Source organism: Lactuca saligna, chromosome 3 (genome assembly GCF_052625555.1).
Source record: "Lactuca saligna cultivar CGN05327 chromosome 3, ASM5262555v1, whole genome shotgun sequence".
Taxonomy (NCBI): domain Eukaryota; kingdom Viridiplantae; phylum Streptophyta; class Magnoliopsida; order Asterales; family Asteraceae; genus Lactuca; species Lactuca saligna.
In genome coordinates, this window is record NC_136419.1 from 140322871 (window position 1) to 140337070 (window position 14200).

A 14200-nucleotide genomic window follows, 5' to 3' on the forward strand; every position below is an offset into this window, starting at 1 on the left:
GTACTTCCGCAAGTAAAGGGAAGAGCTCGGGTTGATGGCATCACACACACCACAGCTTCAGTTTGTCCTGGGAGTTGCTTAGCTTTTCATAGTTGTGATTTGATACAGTCTTGATACAGTTTTCTCGTGATACTTTACTATGATTTTGAGATATTAACGTACGATTTTTATTTTATGATATTGACATGATGTATTTAGTAATTATTAAACAAAAAATTTTGGGTGGTATTTTTGGATGTTATAGATGGTTTTGTTTTGCACAAGTCAAGTCACCCATAAATCTATCCTCCTTTCTAACAACATACAAACCATCCCTTCATTGAAGCCATTCCTGTAATTGTGTATACATACTTGGTAAGACCTAACAGCAAGTCCTATTGTAATATATTGTGGTTGTCAAGAATCATGGATATGAGAGTTGTTGGTCTATAGAATTGTGGTCGGGTGATGAAAAGAGGGTGATAAAGTGTTTGAGATGGCAAGTGGTATCGTGATGGTCGCTAGTAGAAACAAATGCCACCAAAGAGGAAGAATAGGTGGACGAGCGGTGACCAAAAGAAATGGATAGGGGAAGCTAAGGACCATTTGGTACATTTTTGTGGGATTTATTTATTTTCTTTTATAAAAAAAATTAAATAGATATCAATTTGACTAAACTACATAAATGGTCCCTATGGTTTGTTCAAAATTGTCACTTTGGTCCAAAAAGGTTTGGACTAGCGCTACAGGTCCAAGGTTTTCATTTTGTTGCGAGTTTGGTCCAGTTTGCTTTAAAAAATTTTATAATGATGATTTTGCCTTTACTTTTTGAGTTTTTAGTTTTTTTATTTATTTAAATATTTTTCTAATTAAAAGAAAAATAAAAAATGCTCTCTCTCTCTCTCACTCACTCTCTCTCTCTCTCTCTCTAGAGTTCTCTCTGATTTATACCTCCCAGCCAAAAGCTTAACACAAAAGTTTTCCTTGAAGATTTTAATCTGTGGTTCTGAAAATCAAACAAAATCTAGCCACAAACCAGAAATACATTAACCAAATCGAATCATCCATCGGAAATACAGTAAATGAACTGGGTCAACAAAGATCAGAGAGATTGACAGGAACAAATAAACTAGATGAAAGAGGGAAGGACATGGATTACACAATTATCTCTTAATCTGAATCAATTTCTGATGTGAACCCTAAACCTAAAATCGATTTTTGTAGATGTAGGGATGATCTTCACCAAAACAAATCTCTCCATCGTAACAATTAGGACGAATTCCACAAATCGACATCAAGCTACAACCATCGCTAAATCTGGAGGGGTAGGAAACTGTAATTCGCTAACCATCGCCTTCACCTCTATTGAGAAATCTAAGAATCAACATCATGCCATATTCAGAGAATCCACACTTACGTAGGTTGCTCCGAGAATGCTTTGAGGATAGTTTGACTGGCAGTGAATGCTCCTCAACTACCGGAATCGCTGAAGCTTGGATCTGAAGTTGTTAATATGTCATTGGTGGTGCTCGTCGATTCTCAGGAGGTTCGAGATCCAAAGAGTATGTTCACTAGTAAGAACTACGTGTCTTGGATAGTCCATCTTCCCTATTTATTATCGTCGCCATCGTTGTGTTAACCCACACCATCTCTGCTTTCGTTCTCCTAAATCAAATCAAGATCTCGTCGATGATGAAATCAATTTTAGATAGTTGTCTTGGACGATGGTCAAGATCATGTCGACCCTGTAAGTGAAATCACTTTGGGGTTTTCCTTCATGATGGATGGTGAAGAGAAACAAAGATGATGGTGATTCGTGATTTTTCAGATTAGGTATACTAATCTATGATGAAACCATTTTGAGGATAGTTTGGTTGAGAGAGAGAGAGAGAGAGAAAGAGAGAGCTATTTCTTTTTTCTTTTTTTTTAATTAGAAAAAGATTTAAATAAATAAAAAAATTAAAAAATAAAAAATAAGGGCAAAACTGTCATTATAAAAATGTTTAAAGCAAATTGGACCAAACTCGTAAGAAATTGAAAAGTTTGGACCTCTAGTGCTAGACTGCTAGTCCAAGCCTTTTTGGACTAGAGTAACAATTTTCAGTTAACCACAGAGACCATTTGTGCAGTTTTATCTATCACTTTACCATGTTTTCGTAAAATGTAATGTAGTAATGTATATTTATTTGGTAAATAAACTTGTACTAATTAATAAACACACCAAAATTCATCCAACTTTTATATAAACTAGATAGGAAACCCCGTTTCGCGGGGGTTGGATTCAGCACTAATTAGAAGAAAACCGACGGGATCCTCAATATATCGTTGGTGATTTGATGACCATTGCTCATATTGGTATCAAAATGTAAGTATGTTGTTATTATGGGTAAGAAATATAGTTACAAAAAATTGAATTTGAATCTATTGTATAAGAATTAAAAGTCTAATCCTAAGTTACCAAACCAATAATACACTCCGTGATCCCAATATGACCGATTTGCCCCTACTTACTTTCCTGTCATCATCACCTCCCATCCTAGTTACTGAAATGACAAACTTTCTCTCTATAACTCCATGTTAAAGCAACATAACCATCTGCCCATAGTACATGTCAAGAAACTTCTACACCTCATCAAAAAAGAAAAAAACAAAACAAAACAAAACAAAAGTACGTTGCCAATATCAACTAACCAAAGTACATTTATTCCATTCGCCTTTGTACAAAGGTTTTCGCTCCAATAAACCAGACCCGATCTCCAGTTCTAAACCGTGGCTAATCACTCTTTTAGCCATACATGAAATTATTCTATGGTCTGCCCTTTATTTTTCTACCCATAATAACAATGTGCTTATATTTATTTGGTTATCAATATAGACATTTTAATTTATATGTTACATATTTTTAATATTAGTATATAAAGATACAAATAAAATACCAAATGACAATGCTTCTTTGGGTGTTATCTTTCGGCCCGTGAAAATAAGTTCTTTGGCTATTGAGCTTCCAATTAAGCTAGGAAGCCTGTGTGTCCCTCCAGCCCTGTAAAAATATATGTAAAAATATGACAACCATTTTTTTTATATAAAAAGTATATATTTGTTCTTATATTACCGGTTTCTGGTTAGCCTAGTTTGGCATCTTCTCTTGATGACATCAAATTATTAGAAAATGAAAATTATATAAAAAAATCATAAATAATTATTGGAAATATAATGAAAATGTTAAAAAAAATGTTCCTTTGTTCACTCTACTGATAAGCCAAAAAAAAATATTCATTTAATGAATGCATGTAATAGCTGTAATGTTTTTGGTGCACTCTATTGATAAGCCAAAGCTTACAGTCTACATGGTATAACCAGCATCTAAAAGTAAACACAAAAGGATTACAAAATTCCATTACAGGTGAAAATTTTCATACACTACATTAAAGGTTGATGATTAACTTTTTTTCTTATTAGAAGCAAACAGAGTAGACACTATATACCTATGAGCTTGATGTTCAGTTTGACCATATTGTCCTCCATAGCAACCCTGGTATGGAAACAGTTGCTCTGCAACAAAAGTGGATAATTTTAAATGTGGGCCCCGGCTTCGGCCCAGCCTTTCCAGCTTGATGCAACCATTCTAACATAGTTTTCTAGTTTTGGTAAACCTAACGAAAAGCATTAGCTTTGTCAAATCATTTTTCTTTTTTTAAAACCTAATATTAAATATTAAAAAACTGAAATATATTTTCGTTTATGTGGTATTGAAAAACAATGGGTTTAATTTTTATAAGGATTTAAATTTTATATATCATCTCTTTATAGCTGCAATTATATATTTATGGCCCTTCAAATGGATATTGCTAAATTGGATTTGTTAACATATGTGACAGTGTGACACACCTTCTACATTCCTTTTCGACCTTGATTTTCTTTATGAATTTTTATTGTATTTTAAATAAGCTCGTAAAGCTGGAGATGTACATATATTAATATATATTAACGTATCAAAATCTTCATTATTATTAACAACAAACATTAACATTTTTAAGTGATGACAATAATTAAATTATTTTAAAATCATGCCTTAATTTTAGTCTGGTTCTACTATTTTTTTTTTATTGTTTCAGTTATGATTTGATATTGTTGAACATTTTTTTAATGATGACTTTTGTAGATAGAAAAAGAAATAAATTCATGTCATCCTTATATTCATTTAAAATAGCTTTAAGTGTAAAAGTAAACACAAAAGGATTACAATTAAGGCATGATTTCAAATACCTGTTTATATCGCCCAAACATAATGAAAATTTCAACATTTTACAACCTACATAAATGAAATTTGACTCAATTTTAGATACGAAATGTTTTAAGTTTGGCTATGAAAAAGGGCATCTCTAACTCAGATACGAAATTACAGCAATATTCAGCTACAAATGATGGGACACAAGTTCCTCCGATCATCATATAAGGCAGACACGTATCTGCTTTGACAATCTAAGATAATCATTGAAGTTAAAACACATACATGATGTAAACTGGATAAAATTCTAAAGCATTTGACATATACTGTACCGGGAATATAGGGAGGAGGCTCCGGAGAACTCATCAAGGGGGTATGTAGAGAAGCAGGGTAACGATCAGAACCGGTAGCAGCCGATCGAATTTCGTTCCTCCAAACACTTAAAAAACCCTAGGAGATGAAATGAGACAATGAAATGGAAAATCGAATAAAAAACAATAACAATGAAGATTAGTAGATTAGTAGCTTACCAATGCAGAAACTCGTAAATCGAATGATGTCGGTGGAGATGAAAGGAGCTGGGGTAATACCCCCAAATTCGCCAGGACCGCGCTTCCGACCACCATCACTGGCAACCGATATTGCGACACCACCACCAGAAACAGTCGAATGGTTCGATGTCCTGCAATCTCTCTATGTCGGTCTATTTCAGTTGCGACCGAGCCTTCTAATAGGAATCCTAGTTTATCAAATATCTTGTCAGTTTCACATAATTTGTTGTTAAAACCTTACTTGTTTCCAAGTAAATTAAGGGATAAACTCATCGACAGACATGATAAAGTTTTCTATTTTTCAAATACCTGTTTATATCGCCCAAACATAATGGAAATTTCAACATTTACAACCTGCATGAAAGAAATTTGACTCGATTTCATACAACCAATTACTTAGGGTTTATAAAATTAAAGCATATAATGAAGGTATAAAACAAATGAAATTACTTACGGGAAAACCAATTTGATCAGAAAGAAATCGTTTGCATCTACAATGGCGTATATGTAATCGACGCATCATTTATGGCGGAGGCAGAGTCATCGACCGAGGCTATAGCAGACGTCGAGTGATCAGAGACGGATGTGACTTGAGGCAACGACAGAAAGAATATGTGAACCCGTCAGGCGATGCAGACGAAGAGGACGGAACGAAAGCATGTTTACGTTTAGAAATAGGGAAAACGAAAGCGCGTCAGCCATGGCGGTATGATAGAAGCGAAGTGAGTGATCGATCAACTGAAGTCTCCGGTGTAATCATAGAGGAATCGAGAACTCATAACTCTTGTGAGTTTGATTTGTGGCCTTTGTGTTTCAATTTAGAGGGAAGATGGCGGTATAGGTGGAACACGATGAAAATACAATCGAAAGTGGAAGAAAAGGATCGGTGGAGGAAGCGGTGATGGGTGGAGAAGAAATAGAAGAGAGTAGGTGGAGGAGTAGGTGTTTCTTGAAAGATAGAGATGAAGGCGGTGGGTGTGTGGTATACGGGTGGTTGCGACCATGTACACAAATCTGAATATGATTGGACCGAAGCAAACATGTGGTCATCAAATTGACACAAATTGACCTATTGCAAAGGAAAAAAGAAAACAAAGAGAAATGAACAAACCCACATAAACAGGGGACCATTTTTGTCCATCCTTAGCAATTTTACTGTAGCTAAGGATGGATAATTTTAATATATAGTATAATGGATTAAAATACACATTTAATGTCTTTAATTAATAAACACCCGCATTCACACTCAAAGAAAGTCTCCTAGGTGCGATACAGAGGAACATATGCATCAAATATTTATAAACATGACCCATCCAATCTTTGGGTGAAAATTGTGAAGGCGATTCACATCTCTAATCGATGCTATAAATTCATCCCATTTAAGAACAATATATCAGGCCCATGGAAAAATATTGCTACAATTGACACTGATTTTTATAATCTTGATACTGATATTGCAGGCCTTATGCATCTTGAGGTGGGTGTGGAATCAAATCACAATTTTGGCACGATAAATAGGCGCACAATAGCCCGCTCAAGATCTTATTCCCGAACTTGTTTGCATTAGAGAAATCAAAAAATTGTACTGTTGCAGAGAGGCACCCGAACCTAGACAAGACCGGAATGTGGAATTGGTGCTGGAATCGCCCATTCCAATCCGATTTAGAATCATCCCAGTTTGCAATTTAATCAATCAATTCAATTTTTCCAATACATTTGACAATTGGTTACTCAAAGCTGAGGGTGTTAACTCAAGTACCTTTATTGTTATCACTCTTAGAAAGTTAATTGAGCAAAAGTATTACACAGTGGCAAGTAACTCCTTTCGATGGAATAGATGGGCTCCTTTGAAAATCAATTGTTTTGCTTGGAGAGCATGTTTAGAGGCTTTGACTAGAAGAGGTGTTTCGATCACAAATACAAATTGTTACTTATGCGGTGTTGTTGAAGAATTGGTGGACCACCTGTTGATCTCATGTACCTTCACTGAGTGTGTTTGGAACTCTATTTCAAATTGGTGTGGTGTATCCACTTTTGCCCCTGGGTCAGTAATGGATCTTCTATCAATCCCCGACTCTCTACGGTTGACTTCAAAAAACAAAAAACCTTCCATTTAATCTTACTCTCTGCATATTGGTTTCTACGGAAGACAAGGAATAATAAAGCATTCAACAACACACCATCATCCCCTTCGTTGATCTTTGAAGAAACTAAGACGAACACTTTCATTTGGTTGAAAACACCGACGAATGTTCCTAATCAAGATTGGAAATCTGGTGTTTAAACCCGCTACGAGTTTTTCTGTATAATGTAATTGTAATCCTAGAGCCTTGTTAGTTTTATTAATAAAATTTTATCGCTGTTAAAAAAAATCAAATATTTATAAGAAAAAAAATTCTCTTTAAAATATTTACAGAAATGCAACCGTAACTATCATGCATACTTGAAAATAATAATAATAATAATAATAATAATAATAATAATAATAATAATAATAATAATCTTTAGACCCGAATTCACTTTTGAGCCCATAAATATCAATGAACTCATGATCACTTGAAATATTGACAAATTTTATTCTTAACAATTCATATGGTTTTCAACAAACAAAACTAGCAACGCATCACACACCCACCTATTACATGTTGTGGAGTAAAACAATCTTGAAAAAGAAACAAATTTATATGGACAGACGAAGATCATGTGAATCAGAATATCGGTATCATTTGTATCAAACTTGGTTAGATTTTTATAGACTAAATTGCACGAATGTCAAAAATTGTCACTTTTGTCCAAAAATGTTTAGGCTAACATTAGTGGTCCAAAGTTTTCATTTTGTTGCGAGTTTGGTCCGATCTGTATTTGAATTTTTATAAAATGATGATTTTGCCCTTTGTATTTTCATTTTCAATTTAGTTTTTAAATTACAAAAACTAAAAAAGAAAAAAAAAATTGTATTATCACCCCCTCCCTATATTTCTCTCTTGTTCAGAAAAAAAAAATCAGATTCCGATGGCTATTCCGGTGACTAAGCATTTCGGCCACGAGAAGATTCTGTTGTCGGAGACGTTTTTTGACAACAAAGCAGAAGGGTCCGACAACTCAAAAGGTTTTAAGGATATGGGAGTGATTTTTTAAGATGAAGATCAATAAAGGTTTTCAGCAACAAGGAACCAATCACCGGAGCAAACAACTCTATATACATCCATCATTTTTGTTGCATTTCGGTAGCAATAATTATCAATGAGATCGAAGCAAGGGTTTGTAGAGGCGGTGGCAGCGCTATAGTTTGTATACAGATGATGGCATCATCTTGCTTGACCTTTTCATCATCATTCTTGTTTCACCACAGACAGGGGTAGAATAAACTTGACCCACCAACGGAGGTACTATAGAGCCGGTGACGAACGACCCTAGGGTTCCGAAGTCGATAAAGACGCTAATAAAGACAGTGAAGGATCCGATTGTGACACTGGAAAGACAAACGACACAGACAGAAATCACAGATCCAACGTATGATGTTGAGATCTTTGTCGTCGGTGGTGGTTTAGATGGTCCGACAGGCGATTGATAACAGCGAAGGGAGAGAAAGAGAGTGGTGGTTGTCGTAGCAACATAAAGAAAGAAAAATGGTGGTCTATGATGGTTCAAATCTCTTTTTTTTTTTCTCTGGCGAAGTCGGCGCCGGATAGTTCTAGGGTTCCGGCGGTGGTTTTGATGGTCGGACGATGGTGGTGCTCCGGCTGCCGGTGGTAGTTGTTTTTGACATAATGAAGAGAGAGATATGATGTTTATGTGTGTTATAAAAAACACTTGGGTGTAATAGGGTTATATATTTCTTTTTATGTTTGGTTTAATTTTTAATTAGAAAATACAAAATTAATAAAGGAAAATTAGAAAAAGAAAATACTAATGGCAATTCCATCACTTTAGATATTTTCAAAACAAATTGAATCAAATTCGCAACAACATGAAAACTTTGGACCTCTGGTGCTAGTCCAAACATTTTTAGACCAAAGTTACAATTTTCGACATACCACAAGGACTATTTGTGCAATTTTGTCATTTTTATATAAAACGTTACGATTAAGCGGTGGGTTTCTTCGAAAACATATATTTTTTTAGATAAAGATATTTTTGTTTGAAAAAGAGATTTCCGCAACTTTTATATAGGAATTTGTATGGGGTGGTTTGGTTTGGTTTTTAGCTAAAACTAAACCATAACCATTATAAGTGGTAAATGGATTTTGGTAACCAGTAGGTATTGGTTAATATTGATTTTGGTTAATGGTTAATACTTGTTATGAGTCGAAAATGAGATAAAAACAAAAATTACTTTGCTGTAATAAAACTAAACAACATAAAATACATTGCTACCCTTTAAATTTTTAATTCCAAATATTATTACATAATGGTTGAATGTTAGGTATCTTATTTCGAATAATTTGGTTTTGGTTCTTTTTTCGGTTAATATGTTCACTCTTAGTTATATATGCGAAAATCATGGTTGTTCTAGTCAACCATTTCGACTAAATTTTGAAAAGTGATATATATGATTAGTTTGTTGTTTTTTTTTTTTTTTCTAAAATAAAACTATATGTAAATGATAACTTTTTTATCTACAACATACATTCACAAAATAGTAGTTTTTCAATCAAAAACTTATATATTTGTATATATCAACCATATATAATTAACTTCCGCTTTACATAGAGACAATGGATGTTTAATCACAATCCATCGCACATCATCAAAACACAAATGGCGAATTTATCAACCAACAATCACACTCGAAGTTAAACTCTTTTTCTTTTGCCTTTCAGACCCACGAACATAGAGCAAATTCGAGAAGCAAGAACCCAAACCAATTACATGCCTCTCACTCTTTGATTTTAAACCATCTCCTTTTTGTGGTTCACCAATTTCCTTGTTATCATCATCTCCATGCTCCTCATCTTCCCTTACACTTTCTTTGAAAAGGTCCAAAAGTCTCATTTTCTTGTCCGATGGAGTTGGTGACGGTTCACGTGTGGGACCAACCGATTCATTGTGGTCCGTTAAAGAACACTCAGTCCCTGTTCCTGTTCCAGTTCCAGTTCCTGTGTTCAGTTGACTGTGTTTGGTTTCGATGGTCGAGATATGGTGCAAAGGTGTGTTGCCTCTCGACGGTGTAAAGTCTGTACGCACCCAAATGACGTGAGTAAATATCGGAAAATAGTCATATGGATAAATATTTGAGTATTCGTATAAAATTGGTTTAAAATTTAATGTTGTAACTACAAATGGTAAAAATAGAAAGTTTGGACAAATTGAAAATCAATGTAGTTGAAATTAATTTTTTGGAGATAAATACAAACGGCGAAATAAAAAGATTGAACAAGTTGTTGAAATTGTTAAAGTTGTTAAAATTGTGAAATAAACCAAGTTATTATATATGACTAATGGAAGATTTTACAATAAAAAAATACGTTGAGTTGAGTTTTTAAAAATTTTCAAATATTGACCTAATTACTTTATGTATTCTTACCACCATTAACGCTCATGAATTCATCTTCATAGTCGGAATCCATCCATGCTTGAGAATCAAAGAACGTTTCCTCTTTACTACCTACAATGTAAAAAAAAAAAAAAAAAAAAAAAAAAACATTTGCATCAAAAATATATATAAAAGAGTTTAGAGTCTACATATATATACCCAAAAACATTTTTCTAAGATATTTGTAATAAAATAATCAAAAAAACTTTGGACCCATTTTTGATTTTGATCCCATAAAAATCAAGGAACTCATGATCATGCCTTTTAATGTGCAAAACTATATAAAAAAAACAGAGTCAAAAAAATGAAGCGTTGAAATGATGTATTCTTAACAATTATTATGGCTATATTGTCGACTAAAGAATATTAATTTGTGGGCCATTATGCAAAATGATTATTCAATCGTTCACTCATAATATAAATTGTTTATATTCGTATTTCAATACCAACAAATAAAAACAGCAACGCATGTTACACCCACCATTACATGTTGTAGAGTAAAACAAATTTGAATAATAAACAAATAAATCGACGTAAACAGATGAAGATCATGTGAAAAGTGAAAACAGAATCATTTGCAACAAATTTGATTTGTTTTTTGTATACGATGTGATTAGAATTTAGATGATATGATCAACGTAACGTTTGATCCAATTTTGAAAGAAGAGTGTGAAACTGTGAATTATTAGCAGCCATCAAAAAGTCAAAAGCAGAACAAACTGAATTAATCAATTTTGCAACGAGTTGAAGAAATCAAATCTGTGACTGAGTAAAAAAGTAGCAACAAAACACTGAAATTAATCAAAATTGAAAACCATCGTGAATCAAGCAATTAAATCCTAAGGTCGTGTCAGCTGTAAATCAAATATAAGATCGAAATCGAATACAACTGAAGTTAATCGGATTAAGCAGATGAACAATTTCGATTACAGAAATGGAAGTCATACCGAAATCGGAAATAGTAGCGGGTGATTGAGAATGAGGCAACTGAGGTTTAACAGCAACATGACCATTCATGGTCGGAAATTTCTCGCTTCCGAATGAAGGATGAATCACTACCTTATGATCTGTTATTTTAGTAGAATCAACCGATTTTTGTGGTTTCATTGGAGAAGCTTTTTGATGATTTGAAACGCAAGCACCCATCGTTCTTCGACTTTAACTGACACTGATTCCTCTACCCACTGAGATAAATCCGATGCGTTTGAGAAGTAATCAAGTAGATGATTAGTGGATGATGTCGATCGAAAGGATAAAAGCTTTGAGTGGAAAGCAGAATATGGAGAGAGAGAGAGAGAGAGAGAGAGAGAGAGAGAGAGAGAGGCGACTATCGGTTGATTGAAAGGGAAACTATTTGCATTGCGATCAACGAAGCGTTCTATATTCGGAACGTTTTTTTTATGTTAATAAATAAATATTCGTTCAAATTGATAATGTCAAATTGTAGAAAAATAATAGAAATATAAGGTTATTAACGAATAAACTGTTTCATTACAGAACGATAATTTATTTTTAAAAGATAGATTTTTTATAAATTTAATTTATAATATAAAATTTTGAGAATATTAATCTTTAAAGTATATTATTTTAAATAAAATATAACTGGGTATATTTTTTTTATCTGAAATTATATTTTGTGCATTCACTAAGCAATATCGTATATTTCGTTAACAATTTTTTTGTTAACTTGAGCTCCATACTCGAAATGAGATTAATTTCAATATCGATTCGATGGATTGATTCCTCTTCTTGATGTAAGTTCAACATAATTTGTTTTGTCTCTTCAGTAAAATATAACTAGTTTACTCTTGGATCTTTTTAACCTCTACTCCTTCAAAACATCATTTACATATTCTATTTGATCAATATCATTACAACATGTGTTAATTTCTAAGAGTCAAATTGTAACCACTATTTTGAATTATTCTTTAAGTAGTTACATGTTCATGCATGACACGTCTTTTTGTTAAATTATTATATATAAAGTACTATATTCAAAGATTTGTTAAAGTAAATAATTCCTGCAAAACGAACATAGTTTGACTCATGATATATTGATAATTATATAATATTTGTATAATTTTTAATAAAATACTAGATTATGACCAGGATAATACGCAGGAAACATATAAAAAAACGATATAAAAAGTTGGATATATATATATATATATATATATATATATATATATATATATATATATATATATATATATATATATATATATATATATATATATAGTAACGGAAACGAACTTAGGGTTATTGTTAACAATGAAACGTCTGGAAAAAAAAATGAAATGTCTGAATATCAACAATCGTTGAATAACCTATTATTATTATATATATATATATATATATATATATATATATATATATATATATATATATATATATATATATATATATATATATAAGTAACGGAAACGAACGTTGGGTTATTTTTAACAATGAAACGTTTGAAAAAAAAAATGAAATGTCTGAATATTAACAATTGTTGAATAACCTATTTGTAGACAACATTTATTGTTTTATTATTTGGATGACCTTTCTCATCACATATAAGTACTTTCAAGCCTTTTTACTTGGAATGCGAGAAACGACATATAACTGATTGTGAGTGAGGATAGACATACACATGTATAATCCAATATTTGATAATGATTGTCCTTAAGTTTTGTTAATGCTCATATGAAAACAAAAAACTAGGGGGAATTGCCTCCGTTGAAAACGAAATATGATTCTTTTATCAGGCAAAGTTAACTTCATGTGAGGTATATAAGTAATATCGTTTAAGAATCTACGAAATATGATACGGGCTTTAATGATGTGTCTTCCAAGCCTAACAATTTGTACTCTAGTACCATTGAACAATCCTTTGGTTTGGTAGATATTACGACATAACATGACTAGAACACTTATTTTTAGTGTAAGTTTATGGTTGGGAATTCTAAATGCATTAAAACCTTTCGACACATCTGGAGAGTAGATTGGTTCCTCAAGAGAATCTTGTTACCCTGTCTCACACCAAGAATCTAAACTCGAATACATTTTCCCTTCATCTTTCATCACTTCTAACATATAGTCATCGAAAGCATTGACTTTTTTCATTTGTATGGACCAAAATAGATTTATCTTGAAAATATGATGGATCACGAAGATCGTTTTCAAAAGATGGATAAATAGTGGATATAGTTAAAAGAATATGGTCACATTTTGAGCAAATCATAATGTCTTATGGAAATTTAACTTCATATTCATCATCATTAGAGCCAACAATATTACCATCACCAATTTTATGAATTCATTCAACAAATGATTTTATCTCATCCAAATTATTAGTTGGACAACCAACTTGAAGCCTCATGTTTACGATTAAACATAAAACTGTACATTCACATCATAATCTTGATGAATGTAATGATGTCTACATAATATCTAAATGATTGTCTCTTTGTATTACTAGAAAATTTTTATCTAAAGTTACCTCCAATTACAATGGTCTTGCATCTAAACACATTATGACCGTCCACTGAATAGATAATGTCTCTAAGTATCATATCAAATTATAACATCTAAATTTCCCAACCAAAATTTTCATTTTTAAACACAAATAATTTTTTTTTTTCATGAAACCCATCTCAAGAAAATCGTAAATGTCTAATATAAACCATCATCAAAATATTAGTGTCACAAAATATCCGGAATCATAAACTATAGGTGAATCTTGAGGGTGAAAACCACCACTCCCAAATCCAGATTATGGGTGGCATACTTCGCCTCATGAAGCTTCAGCTACCTCGAAGCATACACAATAACATGTCCTCTTTGCATCAGCACCACACCTTATGCTAAAATTAATGCATCACAATAGACCACAAACTCCTCAACTCTCTCATCGAGGGTAAG

The 14200-nt window shown here is 32.7% G+C and overlaps 1 protein-coding gene and 1 long non-coding RNA gene across 2 annotated transcripts; both read right to left on the reverse strand.

Annotated features, from left to right (window-relative positions):
- Positions 1–4407: 4407 nt before the first annotated feature.
- On the reverse strand, positions 4408–4918 carry LOC145033970 (uncharacterized). Its single transcript, XR_013677806.1, has 3 exons — positions 4738–4918; positions 4540–4657; positions 4408–4461 (listed from the first exon to the last, which is right to left on the reverse strand). It is a non-coding gene; the product is annotated as an uncharacterized LOC145033970 (long non-coding RNA).
- Positions 4919–9404: 4486 nt separating this feature from the next.
- On the reverse strand, positions 9405–11643 carry LOC145037307 (uncharacterized protein At3g27210-like). Its single transcript, XM_078985941.1, has 3 exons — positions 11242–11643; positions 10286–10366; positions 9405–9935 (listed from the first exon to the last, which is right to left on the reverse strand). The coding sequence occupies exons 1-3, from the start codon at positions 11438–11440 to the stop codon at positions 9532–9534; spliced, it is 684 nt and encodes a 227-aa protein (XP_078842067.1). The 5' UTR covers positions 11441–11643; the 3' UTR covers positions 9405–9531.
- Between the last annotated feature and the right edge of the window lie 2557 nt (positions 11644–14200).

Coding starts and splice junctions, on each gene's coding strand:
- LOC145037307 (XM_078985941.1), bottom strand. CDS start 11,440: ATGGGTGCTTGCGTTTCAAATCATCAAAAAGCTTCTCCAATGAAACCA. Junction 10,367..11,241: donor CGCTACTATTTCCGATTTCG/GTATGACTTCCA, acceptor TTTACATTGTAG/GTAGTAAAGAGGAAACGTTC. Junction 9,936..10,285: donor ATTCATGAGCGTTAATGGTG/GTAAGAATACAT, acceptor GGGTGCGTACAG/ACTTTACACCGTCGAGAGGC.